This window comes from Alosa pseudoharengus, unplaced genomic scaffold (genome assembly GCF_046254945.1).
Source record: "Alosa pseudoharengus isolate Yale_2024_CS ecotype anadromous, Long Island Sound unplaced genomic scaffold, YU_APseudo_1.1 YU_APseudo_1.1_scf_20, whole genome shotgun sequence".
Lineage (NCBI taxonomy): Eukaryota > Metazoa > Chordata > Actinopteri > Clupeiformes > Clupeidae > Alosa > Alosa pseudoharengus.
The window spans coordinates 33739845-33758053 of NW_027468664.1; the positions used below are offsets into that span (position 1 = coordinate 33739845).

General features: G+C 39.5%; 1 protein-coding gene across 1 annotated transcript in view; it reads right to left on the reverse strand.

The window, feature by feature from the left end:
- iqsec3a (IQ motif and Sec7 domain ArfGEF 3a) overlaps positions 1–18209 on the reverse strand; it is a gene marked incomplete at its 3' end in the record, with an annotated part of 56652 nt that overhangs the window by 31164 nt on the left and 7279 nt on the right. The window contains exons 2-6 of the mRNA XM_076297237.1: positions 11134–11295; positions 7042–7164; positions 1811–1977; positions 443–582; positions 218–343 (exon numbers count right to left, since the gene is read on the reverse strand). Coding sequence (XP_076153352.1) covers positions 218–343; positions 443–582; positions 1811–1977; positions 7042–7164; positions 11134–11295 — 718 coding nt within the window. The remainder of the gene's footprint in view (positions 1–217; positions 344–442; positions 583–1810; positions 1978–7041; positions 7165–11133; positions 11296–18209) is intronic.

Below are 18209 nucleotides of genomic sequence, written 5' to 3' on the forward strand. Positions count from 1 at the left end.
ATATGTAAGTCGCTTTGGATGAAAGTGTCTGCTAAATGAATAAATGTAAATGAAAGCAAAAACCTGGTTTTATGAAGAACTGTCTCTGAAGGTTAGTATCTCATAAATCCTAGTTACTGCAGGCCTTTGGGATCAGTTCAACATACAAACAAAAACATACTACAAAGTCAAGACAAAAAATAATTACAGTTGTTATATGGCCATAAAAATCTCTCACCACAATGAGGTCATTGAAAAGAAAGACCTCCCTCTGATGGGCAGCCTGTTTTTGAGCCTTGTTTACATCAGCTACTTCAAAGAGTCGGCTGCAGCAGACAAGTCGCCTATGGGGTACTGAGAGCACCTAGGGAGAGAAAGAGATTTTTACAGATTTTACTTGACATAAATCATCTGTATGCAATTTTACCATTATTACTATGGCCATACTGTAGAACAGACTCACTGTCTTCATTCCAACGATGCTTTGCTCCACCTTGGTGACATAGGTGACATGATCCTCATTGGAGCGTAGTTCCCTCAGCTGTATACGCTCATAAATACCTACAACCGTATCCCGTGGTATATCAGCTCCATCATCCACACCTACAAAAATGAGTGAAATAAGTAAAGTATACAGTATATATATATAATTAGAGACAAAACAAGATACATAAGAGGCAAAAGAGACAAAACAACATTTATAACATGACTTGTCTAAACTGACCAAAATGTCTATTGTAGAAGGTACAATGTTGAATCTTTAAGGAGGATTGCACCTGCCCAGGCTCAAACCTCAGACTGGGAGGCAGGTGTGCTAGCTAAAAAGCTAATGCTCCCATGAGTGCTTGCATCTGTCACCCAGTACTGTCGGTTTTACCTAGCTTGAGTTGCTAGCAGCCAGGCAGCTACAGCGATACACTCTGGGGGCATGAACACTGACTGTTTTTGTTTTTTTGTACCGTCAGTACTCGAAACAATGACTTTGAGAAACGGAGATCTATGTGAAAAATAGCCAGAATTCCCCTTTACGGCATCAGGAGAGAGGTTTATGTACTTACTGCTACACACTTTTTCTATACAAAAAAGGCAAAACAAATCTGGAATAGTTTATGTGAAGTTTATTTTATACGTTCAGAGTTTTCTTCAATTTCTCAGGAAAAATACATGCTAAAAGCCAATCACAAATGGAATAGTTAAATCCGTCGTCTTCCATAACATCCCCTGTCTGTTGCAAGTAAAAATAGGGTATAGGACAGGTTCAACATCAACCTGTTACTTTGGATTTAGGTAGGCTGTGTTAAACAGCAGCTTCAAGTTAAGTAGCAGTTAGGTTAGTTGGTATAGTGGCTTACCAAGATTAGGAATGTTTAATAGACTTTCTGAATGGCTAGCTCATTTTGACATTTGCACATTGGTGTGATTTTGTTCTATGATGCTGGGTCTTTGTTTCTTCATAAACAGGTTTTGCATGCTCATTGCATGCTCATTTGCATGTCATTCTCATAGGCCTTAACTGTGATATATTTTGTTCATATAGCCAAGGGTTGTGTATAAAATAATTTAGCTAACTAGCGACAGCTAGCAAGACTTAGTACTTAAAAAAGTCGTAAGACGTAAAAAGTATTTTCCCTTTCCTTTCATTCCCTACTTTTTACACTTCATTAACAGTCATTTTTGGCAAAAATGTTTGGCCATAAACTGGATTCAATTCAATTCAACGTTGCTTTATCAGCATGACTGTAGGTACAGTGTTGCCAAAGCACAAAATTCACTCAAGGTATATTGGAATCAATTGCACATACACTGTACACTGCTTTGTTTACCATCTCACCTCTCAAGTTCCGGATGAAATCCTCCAGCATCATCTTACGGTCAGGTTTAATGTTGGGGCTGTACATATCTGTGTTGAGGAGAATGATGGCAAAAGCCAAGATGAAGATGGTGTCTGGATTATGGAATTGCTGTACCACATCTGGGTTACACATGCAGTAGCGTTGGCTGTAAAGAAAGAACATGTGACAGGAAGAGACAGATGTCAACATGTATTGTAACACAGTCAAAGCTGATATTATTTTCTCAGGTTCTGATTCACATGGTATACCATTCTATGCTGCAAGAACCTCCGAGAGTCCCTCTTTCAGGTCATATCTCAGAATAAAGAACACAAGCAACACACAAAGACACCTATTTCAACCAACCATTTATCAATCTGTCTGTGTATTCCAAAAAAATGAATAGGTTGCTTAAATATATTCTTATGACATGTACAGTACATTGATATCAGCACCATGCTTTCATCTGCAATAGTGTTAAATTTATCCACAAGATCAAATATTTCTAGATAGGTGGAACACCATCTGTGACATTTTTTACAGGATCTTCCAGGTATGGTGTTTTCCAACATCATTTCTTTTTCAGTAGGAGGTACTTTTATATGTTTCGAACATGACCTGAGGGTCATTTTACAAAAGCAGAATTAAGAAATATAAGATGAGATAAAGTTGCTAACTTGACCTAGTGTTTTCAGGGTATCTTAAATGTAAGCCAGGGTCATCTACTGTAGCACAGTGTTTCTCAAACTTTTTCAGACCAAGGACAACTTAACCAATAAAAAAAACTCAAGGACCACCTAGCTAAAAAAAACCCCATTAATCTACTGCAACAGTATATTACACAATAAGCCTACTCACTGAACCACCTTGCTTATTGTTTTTGCACCTTGCTAATTGTGTTTCATATTATTTAAATTGGTGTAGCTTACATAGGCAGTGTTGCAGATCTGTTTGGATTTACACTACCAGTCAAAAGTTTGGAGACACTTAGACATTTCCATTCCATTATAGACAGAATACCAGCTGAAATAATTTGCATTGTTTTTTTACTCAGGGCAGTTTTCAGATTACATTACGTGCTTACATAATTGCAAAAAGGTTCTCCAATATTTTCTCAGTTAGCCTTTTAAAATGATATCAGATTAGTAAACAGAATGCGCCTTTACACCATTGGATGAATGGTTGTTGATAATGGGCAATGTAGATATTGCATTAAAGATCAGCCATTTCTTTCTACAACAGTCAATCAGCAATTATGTAAGCACATAATGTAATCTGAAAACTGCTGCTCTGATTAAAAAAACACTGCAACAGTGTTCGGGTCTGGCGCTGGGTCTGTATGTGATAATACAAAATGCAAATCAATATTGAGTAAGGATTCACTTTAGGCTACACAAATAATGATCCCTAAATGTCATATGTGGACAGGCTGTATAGGCTACTAATTGTGCAATATGTAGGCTATCCAACGAAAATGACTATAATTAAGTAGACATGGGACGTATAGATGGCTGGGATATATGCTGCACCCAGTGTGGATTTGTAGCTTGTTAAACCTAGGCTACATTTGCAGGCAGACGAAATGAAGCCAACGCAAATTAAACTTACCAATAGAAGCGCACATCCCTGGGGTGTATTGTGGTTCGAGCAACCACGAATTGTAAGAGTCTGCAACTGTTGTTGTGGCCTCGACTGGCAGCCTGACCATTTAAATCAAATGCATAGCCTAATCATGTCGGTGTTGCAAGAAAGCAAACTAGCCATAGACATTTATTTTGTTTTAAATTTATTTTGGCCTCTTTGACATCCAGATGTCTTCTTCTGCTGGTTATGGGTCTATCAGATAGCCTAGGCTTCACACAATGGTATTATTGTGTAGGCCTATTCTCTCAAGTTCAAAAGTGTCACATCACTCAATAAGCCCATGTCTAAAGCACTTCATATGGGATACATGTTGAATTTATTCAAAATAGTAAAGTAGGCTATGACTCAGATGGATTGTGTTGTTTTTTAAAAGTGTGTGTGTGTGTGTGTGTGGAGGGAGTGGGTGTGGAGTGAGGTTAGGGGAGGAGGGATTAGCAGGCTTCAGCACCAGCCCCACTCAGCAGTGACTGCAATGTGGCCAGGTATCCAGTAGATATGTTCCTAAAAACGAGTGTATACAGGTGTTGCTGGCCTAATATTATATGGTTCTGCGGGGCTATACACCCACATACACCCCATGCTAGGTTTGACTGCTGTATTCGGACAATCGCAGATGTTTGCAAGCCTTGTTTTATGGGAATCGGAATACCTCTGCCACTCAGTGGGATAGATGGCCATTTACTTTGTCCTGATACTCCCAGATATACCGCTTTTCATGCAGTGCAGCTTCTTTGTTTATAAACTGTAAATGGGTCTATACTTGCTTTATTCCCACGTGTTTGGCATGGATTTCTGTCAAAATTCAGTCAAAACTCTAGCCTGACGTAGCCATACTCAATTCTAGTCAGTATATGAGTCTGATACTGCTCCACTGGGACGTAATTATGGGGCGTGTTTCAACCGATACAGGGGGGGAATGCCTCTGACCTCAATTGAATAGACCTAACCAATCAGAGCAACAAAATAACTTACCGTGAGATGTAGGAAGAACACACAAACCATCCTTCTTCTCCACAAATGCCTTAACATTGTTTTCTGGTCTTTTGTAAAAGTTATTGTGCCGTCAATATCTCCTACAACACTCATTAGCGAAATCTAAGAGATACGTAATAGGGTAGGCTATAAGGAAAAAACTGATAGCCTATATCCCCTCCGTTTTTAAAAATAATTCTGTTGAACACTGATATGCTACAAAATGTCGCAAATCCCTCGAACAGGTGGTCAATCAGAGATTTCAAACGAACGAGGGAACAACATGTCACAATGCAACATGCTGTTTTCCCTTGATGAAAGTGAAACCATGAGTTTTCCCACATCTTAACTTTGGGCAAAGTTTTCAGAAATAATCGTTTTCAGTGATAAAACCTCATTGAAATAATATGAATTTTCCATATGGAGTCTTAGAAGCCATCTGTCTCCTTCTAGCCACAGCATTTTTGTTGCAAACATAATCAACCTAAGCATGCTCAGATGACGTGATGGACACGGCGCTGTTGCTCACCTGTCCATCATCGTAAAGCCCGATTTGATAGGTCCGCCAGATTTGGGGAGAGCATAGAGCATACCTCAAATGTTGTGGGCGGCAGTGATGCCAGTAACGCGTTACTTAGTAACGCGTTAGTCTATTTTGACCACTTTTTTCGGTAACAAGTAATCTAACGCGCTACTATTTACAAACCAGTAATCAGATTAAAAGTTACTTATCTAAGTTACTGTGCGTTACTATTTTTGTCATTTTCCTTAGTAAAAATATATATTCTTTGCTTTCTTCTTGTCTTGGGGATTAATGCCATGTAGGCTATGCTGTTTTCAGCATGAGGACAATTCACGTGTAAAACCAAGCAGCGACACAAACGTAAACAACAATGGAGGGAGAGAGAGAGATGCACATTTCATCAGTCATTACTTTGAGTTTGTCAGCTAAAAATGACAACATTAAGGTACATTGTACATTCTGTGCTGGCGACAAAGTGCTGTCTAGCTAAACGTCCCAAGTCTCCCGAAGTTTTGGGAGTCTCCCACATATTGATAGCGGCTTCCTGATGCCCGCAAATTACATACAATCTCCCGGAACCTAGAGCGAACAAGAGCACGCAAGCCAGACCGGACTTCAAATTGCGTGTGTATATGAGTTTAACGCACACACAACGGAGAGGGAGAGAGAGAGAGGAGTGGTGCGTTTGTGCCTGAAGCGCATCCAAGACAGAGAGCATCCTGGTCTGTTTTGCTAAATCAACCAATCAGTTTTCAGTGTAAGTGTGCTTATATCTCTTTTCTCCCAAACTTAATTAATCAGTTCAGTCAGTGTATCTAGGAACAGGAGCGTCATGGCAGCGTCAGTGTCCCTCAAAAAGGAAGATTTAAGACCCATTTCACATCAGACTACACAAAAGTGTACCCAATTGTCTCATAAGATTAAAACATAATGATAGTCTTGCACACTGCACTGTTTGTAACAGCGACTTTGGCATTGCTCACAGCGGGTCAAATGATTGCAAAAGACTTGTTGAGGTGAGTTTAACAAGTGTAATTTAATTTGCATATTACTCAGGCCTATACAAGATGGCTAGTTGCCAAGGCTACATGAAAAAAAAATCTACATATTTTACTATAACAATTTCTATCAATAGGCCTTCCTTATTTTGGTGTTGGTATTATTGAACAAACATCTGAATTTCAGTATCTAAGTTGGTTAGGTTGGGATGTCTGCTATACATGGCTGACATTACTGTTAAAATGGACTTCCAGTATAGTGAGTATTGGCAAAACCGGGTGTTGTCGGCAGCTGCTGAAAGTAACTAATAAAGTAACTTGTAATCTAACTTAGTTACTTTTAAAATCAAGTAATCAGTAAAGTAACTAAGTTACTTTTTAAAGGAGTAATCAGTAATCAGATTACTTTTTCAAGGTAACTGTGGCAACACTGGTGGGCGGGACTAAGTTTGGCTGGCACCCAGGCTATCAAAACTCTATACTATTCTTAGCTTCTTGTCTACTATTGCTTGAGTATTGTGGCAGCCTGGGAGAACCCAGACGAACCTGTTAGCAAATTAGAATTTGCTCTGCAGGTCAGTCTGGCAAGGAGGCTATTGACACCCATTTTCCAATTTTCCAAAAACCCAGGAACCAATCACAATCACTTATTCGGCATGGGGCAGACTTTATATGACAGATAGAGCAGTGGATTCAACAAAACCAATGGCTGCGCAGAGGATGACAGGGTTAAACAGATATGGACGTATAATTTCTTTGGAATTGAGGGAACAACTGCATTTAAAACCTTGTTTACAAGAAAAAAATGATTGGTGTACTTTTTGCAGTTCAATGCACAAATGTAAGTTTATTTTCACTGCTGGTTACGTCCCTGGACGTCATAAGTCAATGGAGCCTTTCCAGACCCATTCTCAATCTCTATTGAGATTTGAGAAGCGATCTGATGTTAACTAGGCTAGTATTGTGGCATAATTGGTGTATATCAGTACAATCACATTTTCACACACCTTATGTGACAATAGACAAGACAATAGACTTTTTACCTAAATGTTTTTTAGCTAAATTACATCACAGTTTTGCAGTAAATGCTTACCTGAAGGCCTCAATAAGTCTCTCCACCTTTTGTGCCTCTCCTTGAACTCGAATATGTGCCTGGAATTTTCTTAGTGCCTCATCCAATTCCATCCCCGAAAAGTCCATCTCATCCACTACACAACTACAGACAAATACATACATAGCATGCTTAAACTAGTGCAACACAAAAACATATAATGACATATATGACCAACATATGACCAATATGGTATGAGCGCTATAGCCAGATGTTTATACATTTCAGCATAAATTTCAGATTTTCAGTGAAGCGGTTGATTTTGAGTGTTTTTCATGTACCGTATTTTCCAGACTGTAAGTGACACTTTTTTCATAGTTTGGCTGGTCCTGCAACTTATAGTCAGGTGCGACTTATTTATCAAAATAGATATAACTTAACATGTTTTTAAATATTAGTCAGTATGAATTGACATAAACCCTACATGAAACATTACCGTCTACAGTAGCGAGAGGGCACTCTAGGCTTGCGGAATGACATCAGGAGTGACAGGTCTTATTATGCGTGGGCCTTCAGATGCAGCAGGTGTGTGATTTTCAAAACCATGGCCGGAGAACCAACTGCACATTTTTAGTACCCTACAAATGAAAGTGAAGTTGCTTTGCACCATAGTGCAGTACTACAGTATGTGTCAATGCTTAGAATGTCGGATTCTTGCGATCAACGTCTTCAGACAACAAAAAGTAATTGAAGAGAAGCAGGGATCAGTTCGGTTAAAAGACTCAATGATCTTAAACGATAAAGACGTTTGACTCTTCTTGGTCAATTTGCATTGGGATCTAAAACAGTGGCATAGCCAGAAATGTTCAAATGGGTGGGCACAGAAAAAAACGGGTGGACAAAGCCAATTTGATTGAACATAAAAGAGGCCGGTGTCTTAATTACCCTGTGGGAACCCTGCTCTTATGTTGCCTGCTGTTCCTCGGTGGTCTGCAGTGTTCCACTAGGCCACTAGTGGTCCCTGTGTTGTGCTGTGTGTGTTGCAGGGTTGTGTGGTAGTGACTGTTCATCAGCTGCATGGGTTACACTTTTTTTTATTTCTGTTGGATATTACAATCAGATTCATAAGATTAGGTGGATATGACATCCAGACACCCAATATGCCTGTCTGGCGCAGCGCCACCAGCTGGCCAAAGTCAGAATATTTTTTGGAATTTATTAACAAAATATTAATAAATCAGATTATATCCACATGCCCAAACTGCCAACCTGGTCTAGCGTCACCAGCGGACCAAACAGGAAGTGTGCCAGACATTGCAACAACTTGGTTAATTAGTTTTCAAAAATATTGGATATTATTATTATGATGATATTCACATGCCTAATTAATGTGTGTGGTATAGCGCCACCAACTGGCAATAAAAGGATTTTCCCCCCATTTATTTTGGATATTGATATCAGATTCATTAGATTAATTCAGATTAGGTGCATGTCAACTTACTAGGGTCCTGACTTCACACATCTACACTGGAACACACACACACACACCACACACATGCTCTCTCTCTCCTGCTCTCTCTCTCTCTGTCTCACACACAGACACACACACACACACACAACAACACTGACCTTCCTGTACATTGCAAACATAGGAAAGATCTGCACACACACACATGCATGCACGCACACACACACACACACACACACACACACACACACACACACATATATATATACAGTACACACATACACACACACTCACACACACACACACACACACACACACACACACACACACACACACACACACACACACAGAAACAGGTTGACAAAAAAAACTTTCTAATTGATGTCACTAGTCAAAACACACACAGACACAAAGAAAAAAATATTTATGGGCACATGCTAAACGTCACATCCAAAAGGAATTAAGTGTTTCCAATGTATAAAACTTGCAAAAAAAATAGCACACACATCAGATACGTACATTTGACACATGCACCACGTGAGTGCATTGTTGGATTCCGAAATGTCACACGTCCCGGACCGCATCGGTCAGGTCTGCCATCGCCGTTTGCAGCTATATTATTACTTTAGCCTAGTTCTTTTTGTAAGGACCTGTTGCTCCAACGTTGTAGAAGGCCTATGTTGGAGTCCGCAGACAGCTGCTTTATGATTGATATTCAACTCATGGAAAAAGTTTAACGTGGCTAGTCGGGGATAATGACATACTCAGTCGCCTTATTTAAAGGGCTATTTATTAGGTTTGGTTGGTTACTTGTCAATATTGTTGATAAAAAGCCTGTTAAAACAAGCTTTGATAAGTATACATAAGCTGAGCATTTGGTCTGACCTGTTTTGGTCTACCTTTTAACATGGCCACTGACTGACTATCATTAGGTCTGAATGAACAAATAAAGCCATGGTATCTGATAGATAGATAGATAGATAGATAGATAGATAGATAGATAGATACTTTATTGATCCCCAATGGGAAATTCAGGAAAAGATGCGAAGTAAAAAGTAAACAAAAGACGTAGAAAAAAACACAAAGACACGGAGCTACCTCGACAGTCGACATGCTGCCACTCTTGTCAGTGCCGGAACCATTGTTTTGGAAAGATTTAGTTTTCATTTGGTACTAAACATTTGAACTGCTCGATTAACTTTGTTGACGCTGACTGATGGAACATTGAGCTCTGGACAACAATTGTTTGTTTGTTATACCTCAATATAGGTGACCTACTTAGTCATTTGTGTCTTTTTTATTAATATAAGATAAAATTCTTCTCTAAGTTACAGTGTAACAAAGACAAATGCCCCCCCCCCCCCCTTTTGTTGGCCCAGCCTATATTTGGCAATATAATTGACAGCAATAAATGAATCCCATAGGCTACTTCAGCAAATTGTTTGTGGCTTTCTAAGGCTACAAACTGCATGTTAGGCCTAGGCCTCGAACTGATGAAAGTCATTCAAAAGATCATTAGTGCTGACAATGAACTTGCCCATGCGCAACGATTTTCACCAAATAAGACAACTGCCATTTTTTGCTCTGCTCAATCTTTACATTGGATCTCAACCAGATGGTTTTGCCTGCTCTGCTTCTGTTTGGCCAGTAACATTAGGCTAGTTAGAATGAAAGCTGCATTCCTCTGATATCATAGGTGAACTCAATTGACTCAAACTTGACAAAGCGCATCTACAAGTTTATTTTCTTTTTTCCATCACATCCATACGCCGCTGTTTTGGCACTGAAACTTTCCTATCTGACTTAATTATTTCCACCTTCCCACCTGGGCACTACCTCAAGCAACAGTTAGGCCTGCTTTGTCAGAGGGTAAACAATCAAGAATCTTAGATCCGTAACTCCAAGAAGCCCTCATGATCATGACAATCGAAGTGACAATGGGGACGCAAATGGCCTTGGCATATACTAGCTCTCCCAGATTAAGCCCGATAGTGGTCCTATCTACAGTATATATTAAATAATGTGGAGCTTCTGTCAAAATTAGTGATTTAGAAGATTTAGAAGTATTTTCTTTGTTTATTTTCCTTACCTGTTGTATTATATGTTTCCATTATAACTCAGAGTCTGATATATCTCAATATATAGGTCTTCAATCAACCAAAAAGGGCACGTTACCCTGCTTCTCACGAGCTTCACTAACTACCTGTAGCCGCCCACATTAAATTCAAATCGCTAATGCTTGCCCACAAAGTAGTCACTTATTCTGCACCCCTGTACTTGAATGTACACTGTGCCCCTCTAATGAATGCAGCATGGGTCTGCCATCTGTACACTGACGGCAATCCATCTGTTTTTCCCCATTGGGGGAATGTGCTGCCAGTTCCTACCAGAACAGGGGCATCCCTCTCTATCTTCAACAACCCCCTGAAGACCCAACTCTTCTGAGAGTACCTCCTCTCTAAGCACTACTAACAGCTGGACATGCTTAATTTAGCACTTACCACTACCTTCCTAGTGGCACTGAACATTTGTTGTACCTTGATTGAATGAAGCATCAGTTAAATGACTACAGTAAACGTAATTGTGACAACTGACAGAACTTATCCATGATGTTATCCTAGTGAGAATATTAGCATCCATGTGTAAAGGGACAAGTATATACTTACTCAAGCACATCTCGGTTGAAGGGCTTCTTGCTGTTGCCTAGAAACTCTCCAATCATCTGTCGACTTAGACCTTTCCTCTGAAGAAGGAAATGGGCCACACCAATGGGTGTGTCTGGAATGAAGCCACGAGAGATGAGGAACTGAAGGCCTTTGTCTGGGTTTCTGCATCAGGGAAACAGGCAGAAAAAAAGTTGAATTAACTATAATTTATTGTGTTGACCAAATGCAACCACTGCTTAACACCAAAGTCCAGCATGCCAATATTATCAGAAAATATACTAATTGCTGATCTATAAGTATTGGGGTTAATGCCAGCCAGAAATTATTTATTTTTCAATTATGTCAGGAAAAAAATTGTTGGCTTTGCCAGGAAGTGCTTATCCTCTGTTGGTGTGGGTTCTAAGCAGAGCTAGTAGCCTAATAGCCAAGAGAAAGAACTAAAGCAGAAACAAACCATCACGATTAGAGTAGCCTTCATGAGCAGTTCACTTGGTTTTGAAGTAGGCACCTTCCATCTTTGGTGTTTTGTTGAATTAGGCCTACTATACCTCCCTCAACAGTGGTGTCTGGCATCCTGGATCTGATGATGACTCATGATGGGTTCTCATGATGGGTACCCTTGCTCATAAGAAGCCATTGACTAACTTTGGTTGGAATATTCATTGCTTTCTGTGGTCACTCCTTATCATTGCTATGGCTGTTTATGATCCAATCAGCAACATAACCAGACAAAAGGCACTGACACCAAATACAAATACCATTCCAGAAATACAGCGATCAAAACACAGGAACAAGATAAAAACGACACTGACGTGTTTTTGAAAGTAAAACACATATTTTTCATTTTATTTATAACAATTTCATTAAATAACCAGGAACACCAACTTCAGGTGAATAACATAACATAAACACACATTTACAAACAAGCAGTAACTATTGGAACTACAAGTATAACTAGACAACAATATGACAAAGTTCAACAAAATACTTTCGCCTAGATAACAAAACTTCAGAATTAAATGACTAAGGCCATACAAATTATCATATATTGATTATTAAAACCTAACCACACTGCAGTACATCTAATGAGATAATATTACATTTATTTGTTCACATAAATCCATTCCACATAAATAAAGAACAATAAAAATGGAGAAAAAAATAAATCACAAAGAACTTTATTCAGATATACACAGAGACAGAGAGGTGGTACATTTCTAATTTAATGAGTATTTCCTACAATGTCCAATTAACAATCAAGCGTTAAAAGCATGATACAACAACAATGCATAATTGTCTGGCAGCAGTCGCAAACATGCTGAATGTTGTATCCCAGATCGTTAAGTCCCAACATGTGAGATGGGGTGATTTGACAGCAGACACAAGGCCCTATCTTACATCTTACCTTGCCCTATCTTACTGTCTTTACATAGCTATTTTGAAGTCACTAAATATAACTATTGGCGAGACCCTAGCAACGAGTCCTAGGCAACAGACTGGTCTGCTTGGATAAATGTCCTTAGGATTTGTATTCAATCATTTGAATATTATTGGGGTAAGTGTTACTTTTTTTAGCCTATGTTTTCAATTGTAACCCCTGGTCAGTCAATAATGAAAGTAAATATTTAAAGGGATATTCCACCATTTGGGGAAATACACTCGTTTTCCACCTCCCCTTGAGTTAAACAATTGAGTTTTACCTTTTCCCAGTTCATCCAGCCGTTCTCTGAGTCTGACAGCTCATTGAATCAGATTAGACCGTTAGCATCTCTCCTAGCTAACGGTCTAATCTGATTCAATGAGCTGGAGCTAAAAGTGCTACTGTCAGACTGTCAGGCTGGATGAACTGGGGAAAGGTAAAACTCAATTGTTTAACTCAAGGGGAGGTGGAAAACGAGTGTATTTCCCCAAATGGTGGAATATCCCTTTAAGTGTAAGATTTTGCTTTGTTGTTGCCTGCAGGTTCAAATACTAAGCGAATGTAGATGTGCGTAGGCTATACTTTGCTTCTCAAACACACACACACACGTTTTAGCAAAGTAAGCTTTAGTGGATTTCTGCTATTGCATCCACTGTCTTGCATGTAAGCAGATTCCCTCTACAGAGAAGCGCTCACTTGTTGTCAAAATACCAACACGCAGATGTCACTCTCACGGGTTTAATGTATGTTACCACCCAAAACTGTAAGAAAAATAAGAGCAACCCTTTGGAACTCTGCACCTGGCGCAGAGGCAATTTTCACCGTTGTCAAGATAGCATATTTAGATTCAGACACGCCTCAAATGATCATATACATCACTCATCAGACTTTGCGCTTACACCATTAAAATAGGGCCCCTAATCTTGAAACTTGTCGCCGTCAGCCGAATGATACTCCACGACACCTTTCCCCCTCGTCTTGATGTTTTATCCCATATCTTTACTTTTATTTTTCCAAATTTAGAAATTGCCTGTGATTAACCCTAGAAGTACCCCACACACTTAGCCCCCACTACCTCAGCTTGATCATAAGAGTTGGGGATGTATAGAATTTATTGAACCAAACTGTGTGACCTATGCCTTTTAATAGTTGAATGGGCTCTTCAACAACCTTAGATGTGAAATTGGTTACATGTCCATCACGATACCCCACAATTTGAAATCCCAGGGAGGTGAAACCCCCCCCCCCCCCCCACACACACACATAAACAAAGGATAATCTCTTCTTTCACATCTTTTTCTTCTCTTGTCTCCATCTTCATTCACAAGCTCCCTATCCAGGAGAAAATCACAAGCCTTTTATTGAATAGGTTATTTGGATGAATTATACATCACAAACACATAATCTTAATCACCAATAACCATGCCCCTTTTCACTAAAAATATGGTCACTGGAGGACTTTCTGAAAAGTAACATTAGTAACAGAAGTAGCCACAGGACGTTGGTAGCGTAGGGCTTTAGGACCTGGGCTAGCATGCAGTAGCCAGAAAAGTTTTGGGTTCAATTCCTGACATCCACCGTTGTGCCCTTAAGCAAGACACTTAACCCTCGGTTGTTCCGGGGACAATGGCTCTTGTAATATAATTGACATATGTAAGTCACTTTGGCTAAAAAAGCTTTGGTCTAATGCATTAATATGCTATAAATGTAAACATTGATTTATAAAACTATATGCATACCCTGTTATTTCCTGCGGAAGTGTAAAGGGCTTTTCAGATGAGAAGCGAAACCCCCTAAGATTTAATTAATTTTCAATAAGAAGCAGGCGGACAAGTGGCCAATTTGAGTGGCGGTCTCAAGACTCTTGCCACTGGAATGCACGAATTGAGAACACACACGGCCAACACACACCAACATGGAAAATGTCTAGCTTTTGGGGCACTTCAGTTTTGAGTTGTCTTTCAGATGACACACAGGGACAGAGAACAGGGACCGCTCTACATCTGAAATACCACTTGGAAAAAACAAAGACGAAATACCACTTGGAAAACATTGCGCATCTTAACGAGGAGTAAATGCCCAATTGAGCTCCCAACAAGTAAGTTAGCAAGCATCCCCATAATCTTAGTCAGCAAAACTAATCAATACTTCTGACACATTTATCACAAACCCTAAGTCGTGCATTCATAAAATACACTAAACACTTAAAGGATAATTCCGGTATTTAGCACTTTGAGTCCCTTTTCTGGTTTGTTTTGGATGAACTAGAGTGGTGGACATAGAAATGTTGACGATGGGTCCTGTCTCGACTTTTTGACTCATTTAGAATCGCCTTTGACTGCTTCAGAGTGGCTGGCTACAGGCATGCACAAACATGTCTTTAAAACAACCCTTAACATTCGGTTTCAAAACTGTGCAACTCACCGAGTTATTAGTGGTGTTCGTTGATGATTGAAAACAAGTATATCAGCGCAATGTATGATTTCAATCCGTGTTATTTGCTATAGTGGAACTATTTTTTCAAATACCTCACAACCTCGTATAAACTTCCGCTCGATATTTGAGTCTAAAGCGTTAGCACACTCCTGACCACTTGATGGCGACAACCACTTTGCTGTACAAGGAAGCTGTATGGAACTCGGTGTCTAGCGCATAGACAGTTGCTCTGCTCCATAGAGTGTATATATATATATATATATATATATAAATAATATATATATATATTCTATACAGTCTATGCTCTGCTTATGCTAGCCTGAGAGACGGAGAACCGAGCGAAAAGACTACAACCAAAAGTAAACAGCCCGGCCTTTCAGTTTCCGGTAGCGCAGTAATATCAACCAGCAATGACTCTTCCGACAGAAATCAATGGGATTTTGCAAAATGCCAAATAAAACACGACAGAAACTGTATTTCGCTACACTACTTGTTTTGGAACATCAACTAACATCACTAACCACTTGGTAAGTTGCACAGTTTTGAAAACTAATGTTAAGGGTTGTTTTAAGGACATGTTTGTGCATGCCTGTAGCCACTCTGAAGCAGTCAAAGGCGATTCTAAACGAGTCAAAAAGTCGGGACCCATCGTCAACATTTCTGTGTCCAACACTCTAGTTCATCCAAAACAAACCAGAAAAGGGACTCAAAGTGCTAAATACTGGAATTATCCTTTAACACTTAACACTAATTATTTACAATATAAACACAAGCTTATAGGTATTAGCAATACAGTGCAGTTCATTTTGATGTTTGACAGATAAGCTAGCAAACTTGACTACCAACAACTGTAACTGTTTAAAAAAATAACAGAATTATTTGACAATACAGTGCCAATTAGGTGTGCTTAAAATAATGTTAGGTGGTATGAAGCATGAAAGTGAAATCGATGCCTACCTATAGCTAGTTTTTGTAACATTACATGACAGGCTACTTTGTTCAAAATAGAAGAAATCTAAACTGTCAGTCCTAGTAGTTGTCTAATCTTGCTTGACATGTAACTGCCAAAACCCCCAAAATATATTTTTAATTATCATTAAAAATAATGACAGTTTACTGAAGATTCCAGTTTGCTAAAATACCAGCTATCATTATTTGCTGAAGTGAACATGCATATAATGTTACGTTCATACACCCACTGTGTAATTACTGGTAAAAACCAGGATAAGAGTTGAAAATAACATGAACATACTTCTTTACCTCAGTTGATTTCTCCTTCTGACGATGTCAAGATGAAAAATGTATTTCCCGGTGCTGCTCTAAATGTGGAAAGAATGTTTCCAGTAAGGAAAATAAATCAAGAGCCTATATTGAGTACAAATATGTCTTCTGAAGGCTTAAACAGAGCCCAGCCAAAAACTCCAATAAAATTTGTATCAACTTTGAGGGACAGCTATGACCATGCAGGATTATCCAGACCAAACGTGATACTATTTGCTACATACTATTTCTATTTATGTACCAGCATGCAAAATTTGAGCCTCCTACATGGTTTAGTTCTTGCGCTGTGGGCTTGTGAACTTTGACAAAAAAAGAGGCCGAACAAAATTGACACCCCCTCCCCCTGTAAAACTGGCTGTATCTTGGAAAGTATTGATCTTACATAAGAGTAATTTTACAGTGTGTCTCCTGGGTAACATAGGTACACCTGGTAATTTTTTCAGAATTTTTTGAGACCTAAGTGCGTGGGCCCTGGTTGAATTGACGTGGAATGATCCATAAATAGAGAAAAGAATGGGCCCTAATACTGATCCCTGAGGCACACCTGTGGTGAAGTCATGAGACTTTTATACCTGTCCTTGCCGAGACCATACGCCAGGTCAAAAAAATTAGAAAGAGAGACTGACCACAGTGCTGAGGAGGGAGTTCCATCTCCACCACGGGCCAGGCCGAGCGGAGTGGGTGATAGGCCGAGTCGCTCTTGCAAGAGGGCATGTCCTTGCCAGACGTTACCGACCAAGAGGAGGAATAATTATGGAGCCCAACAGCAGTAGAAACGTGGTTTTGTGAACAGAAAAACTATATTGATCTAACACAAGTCATTTGACACAGAAATGTAAGTGTCAGAAAAGTGACAGGCTCAAAAAGCGCATATTTCATAAAAGACGCTATATGTCCTTTTCTAAAAAAAACAGGGATCTAGATTGCTGGCACTCTGGGCCAAAGCTTCCGAAAACAGCACGGCATTCAAAGTGTTAAGATGGTTGCTAGGGTGATGCTAGGGTAATTAAGGTGATTGCTAGGGTGTTGCTAGGGTGTTGCTAGGGTACATGTGGTGATTGCTATGCTAAATAACATGGTTGCTATGATGGTTGCTAGGTTGCTAGGTTAATCATGTTGCTTACTATGGTGGTTGCTAGGGTAACATTATGGTGGTTGCTATGTTGTTGCTTAGGTAATTAAGATGGTTGCTAGAGTGTTGCTAGGGTTATTAAGATGGTTGCTAAAGTGTTGGTAGGGTAATGATGATGGTTGCTAGAGTGTTGCTAGGGTACATATGGTGGTTGTTATGCTAAATAACACAGTTGCTATGATGGTTGCTAGGGTAATCATGTTGGTTGCTATGGTGGTTGCTAGGGTCACATTATAGTTGTGATTGCTAGGTTGTTCCTAGGGTAATTAAGATGGTTACTAGGCTGTTGCTAAGGTCATTAAGATGGTTGCTAGGGTACATATGGTGGTTGCTATGCTAAAAAATGTGGTTGCTATGGTGGTTGCTAAGGTCACATTATAGTGGTGGTTGCTGGGGTTGTTGCTAGGGTAATTTAGATTGTTGCTAGGGTCATTAAGATGGTTGCTAGGGTGTTGCTAGGGTACACATGGTGGTTGCTATGCTAAATAGCATGGTTGCTATGCTGGTTGCTAGGGTAATCATGGTGGTTGCTATGGTGGTTGCTAGGTTGTTGCTAGAGGAATTAAGATGGTTGCTGGGTGTTGCTAGGGTATATATGGTGGTTGCTATGCTAAATAATGTTGATATGTATACAGGTCTACTGTGGATCTACAAAGATCTGTTTGACATGGATTGGCCTCAGAAAAACATGACTTGTATAAACATGGATTGACATGGATTGGCTTTAAAAAAAAAAGACGTGATAGTGCTTCGTGCTGTCACATCTTTTTAAACATGACCTGTACAACTGGTTCTGGCTAGATATAC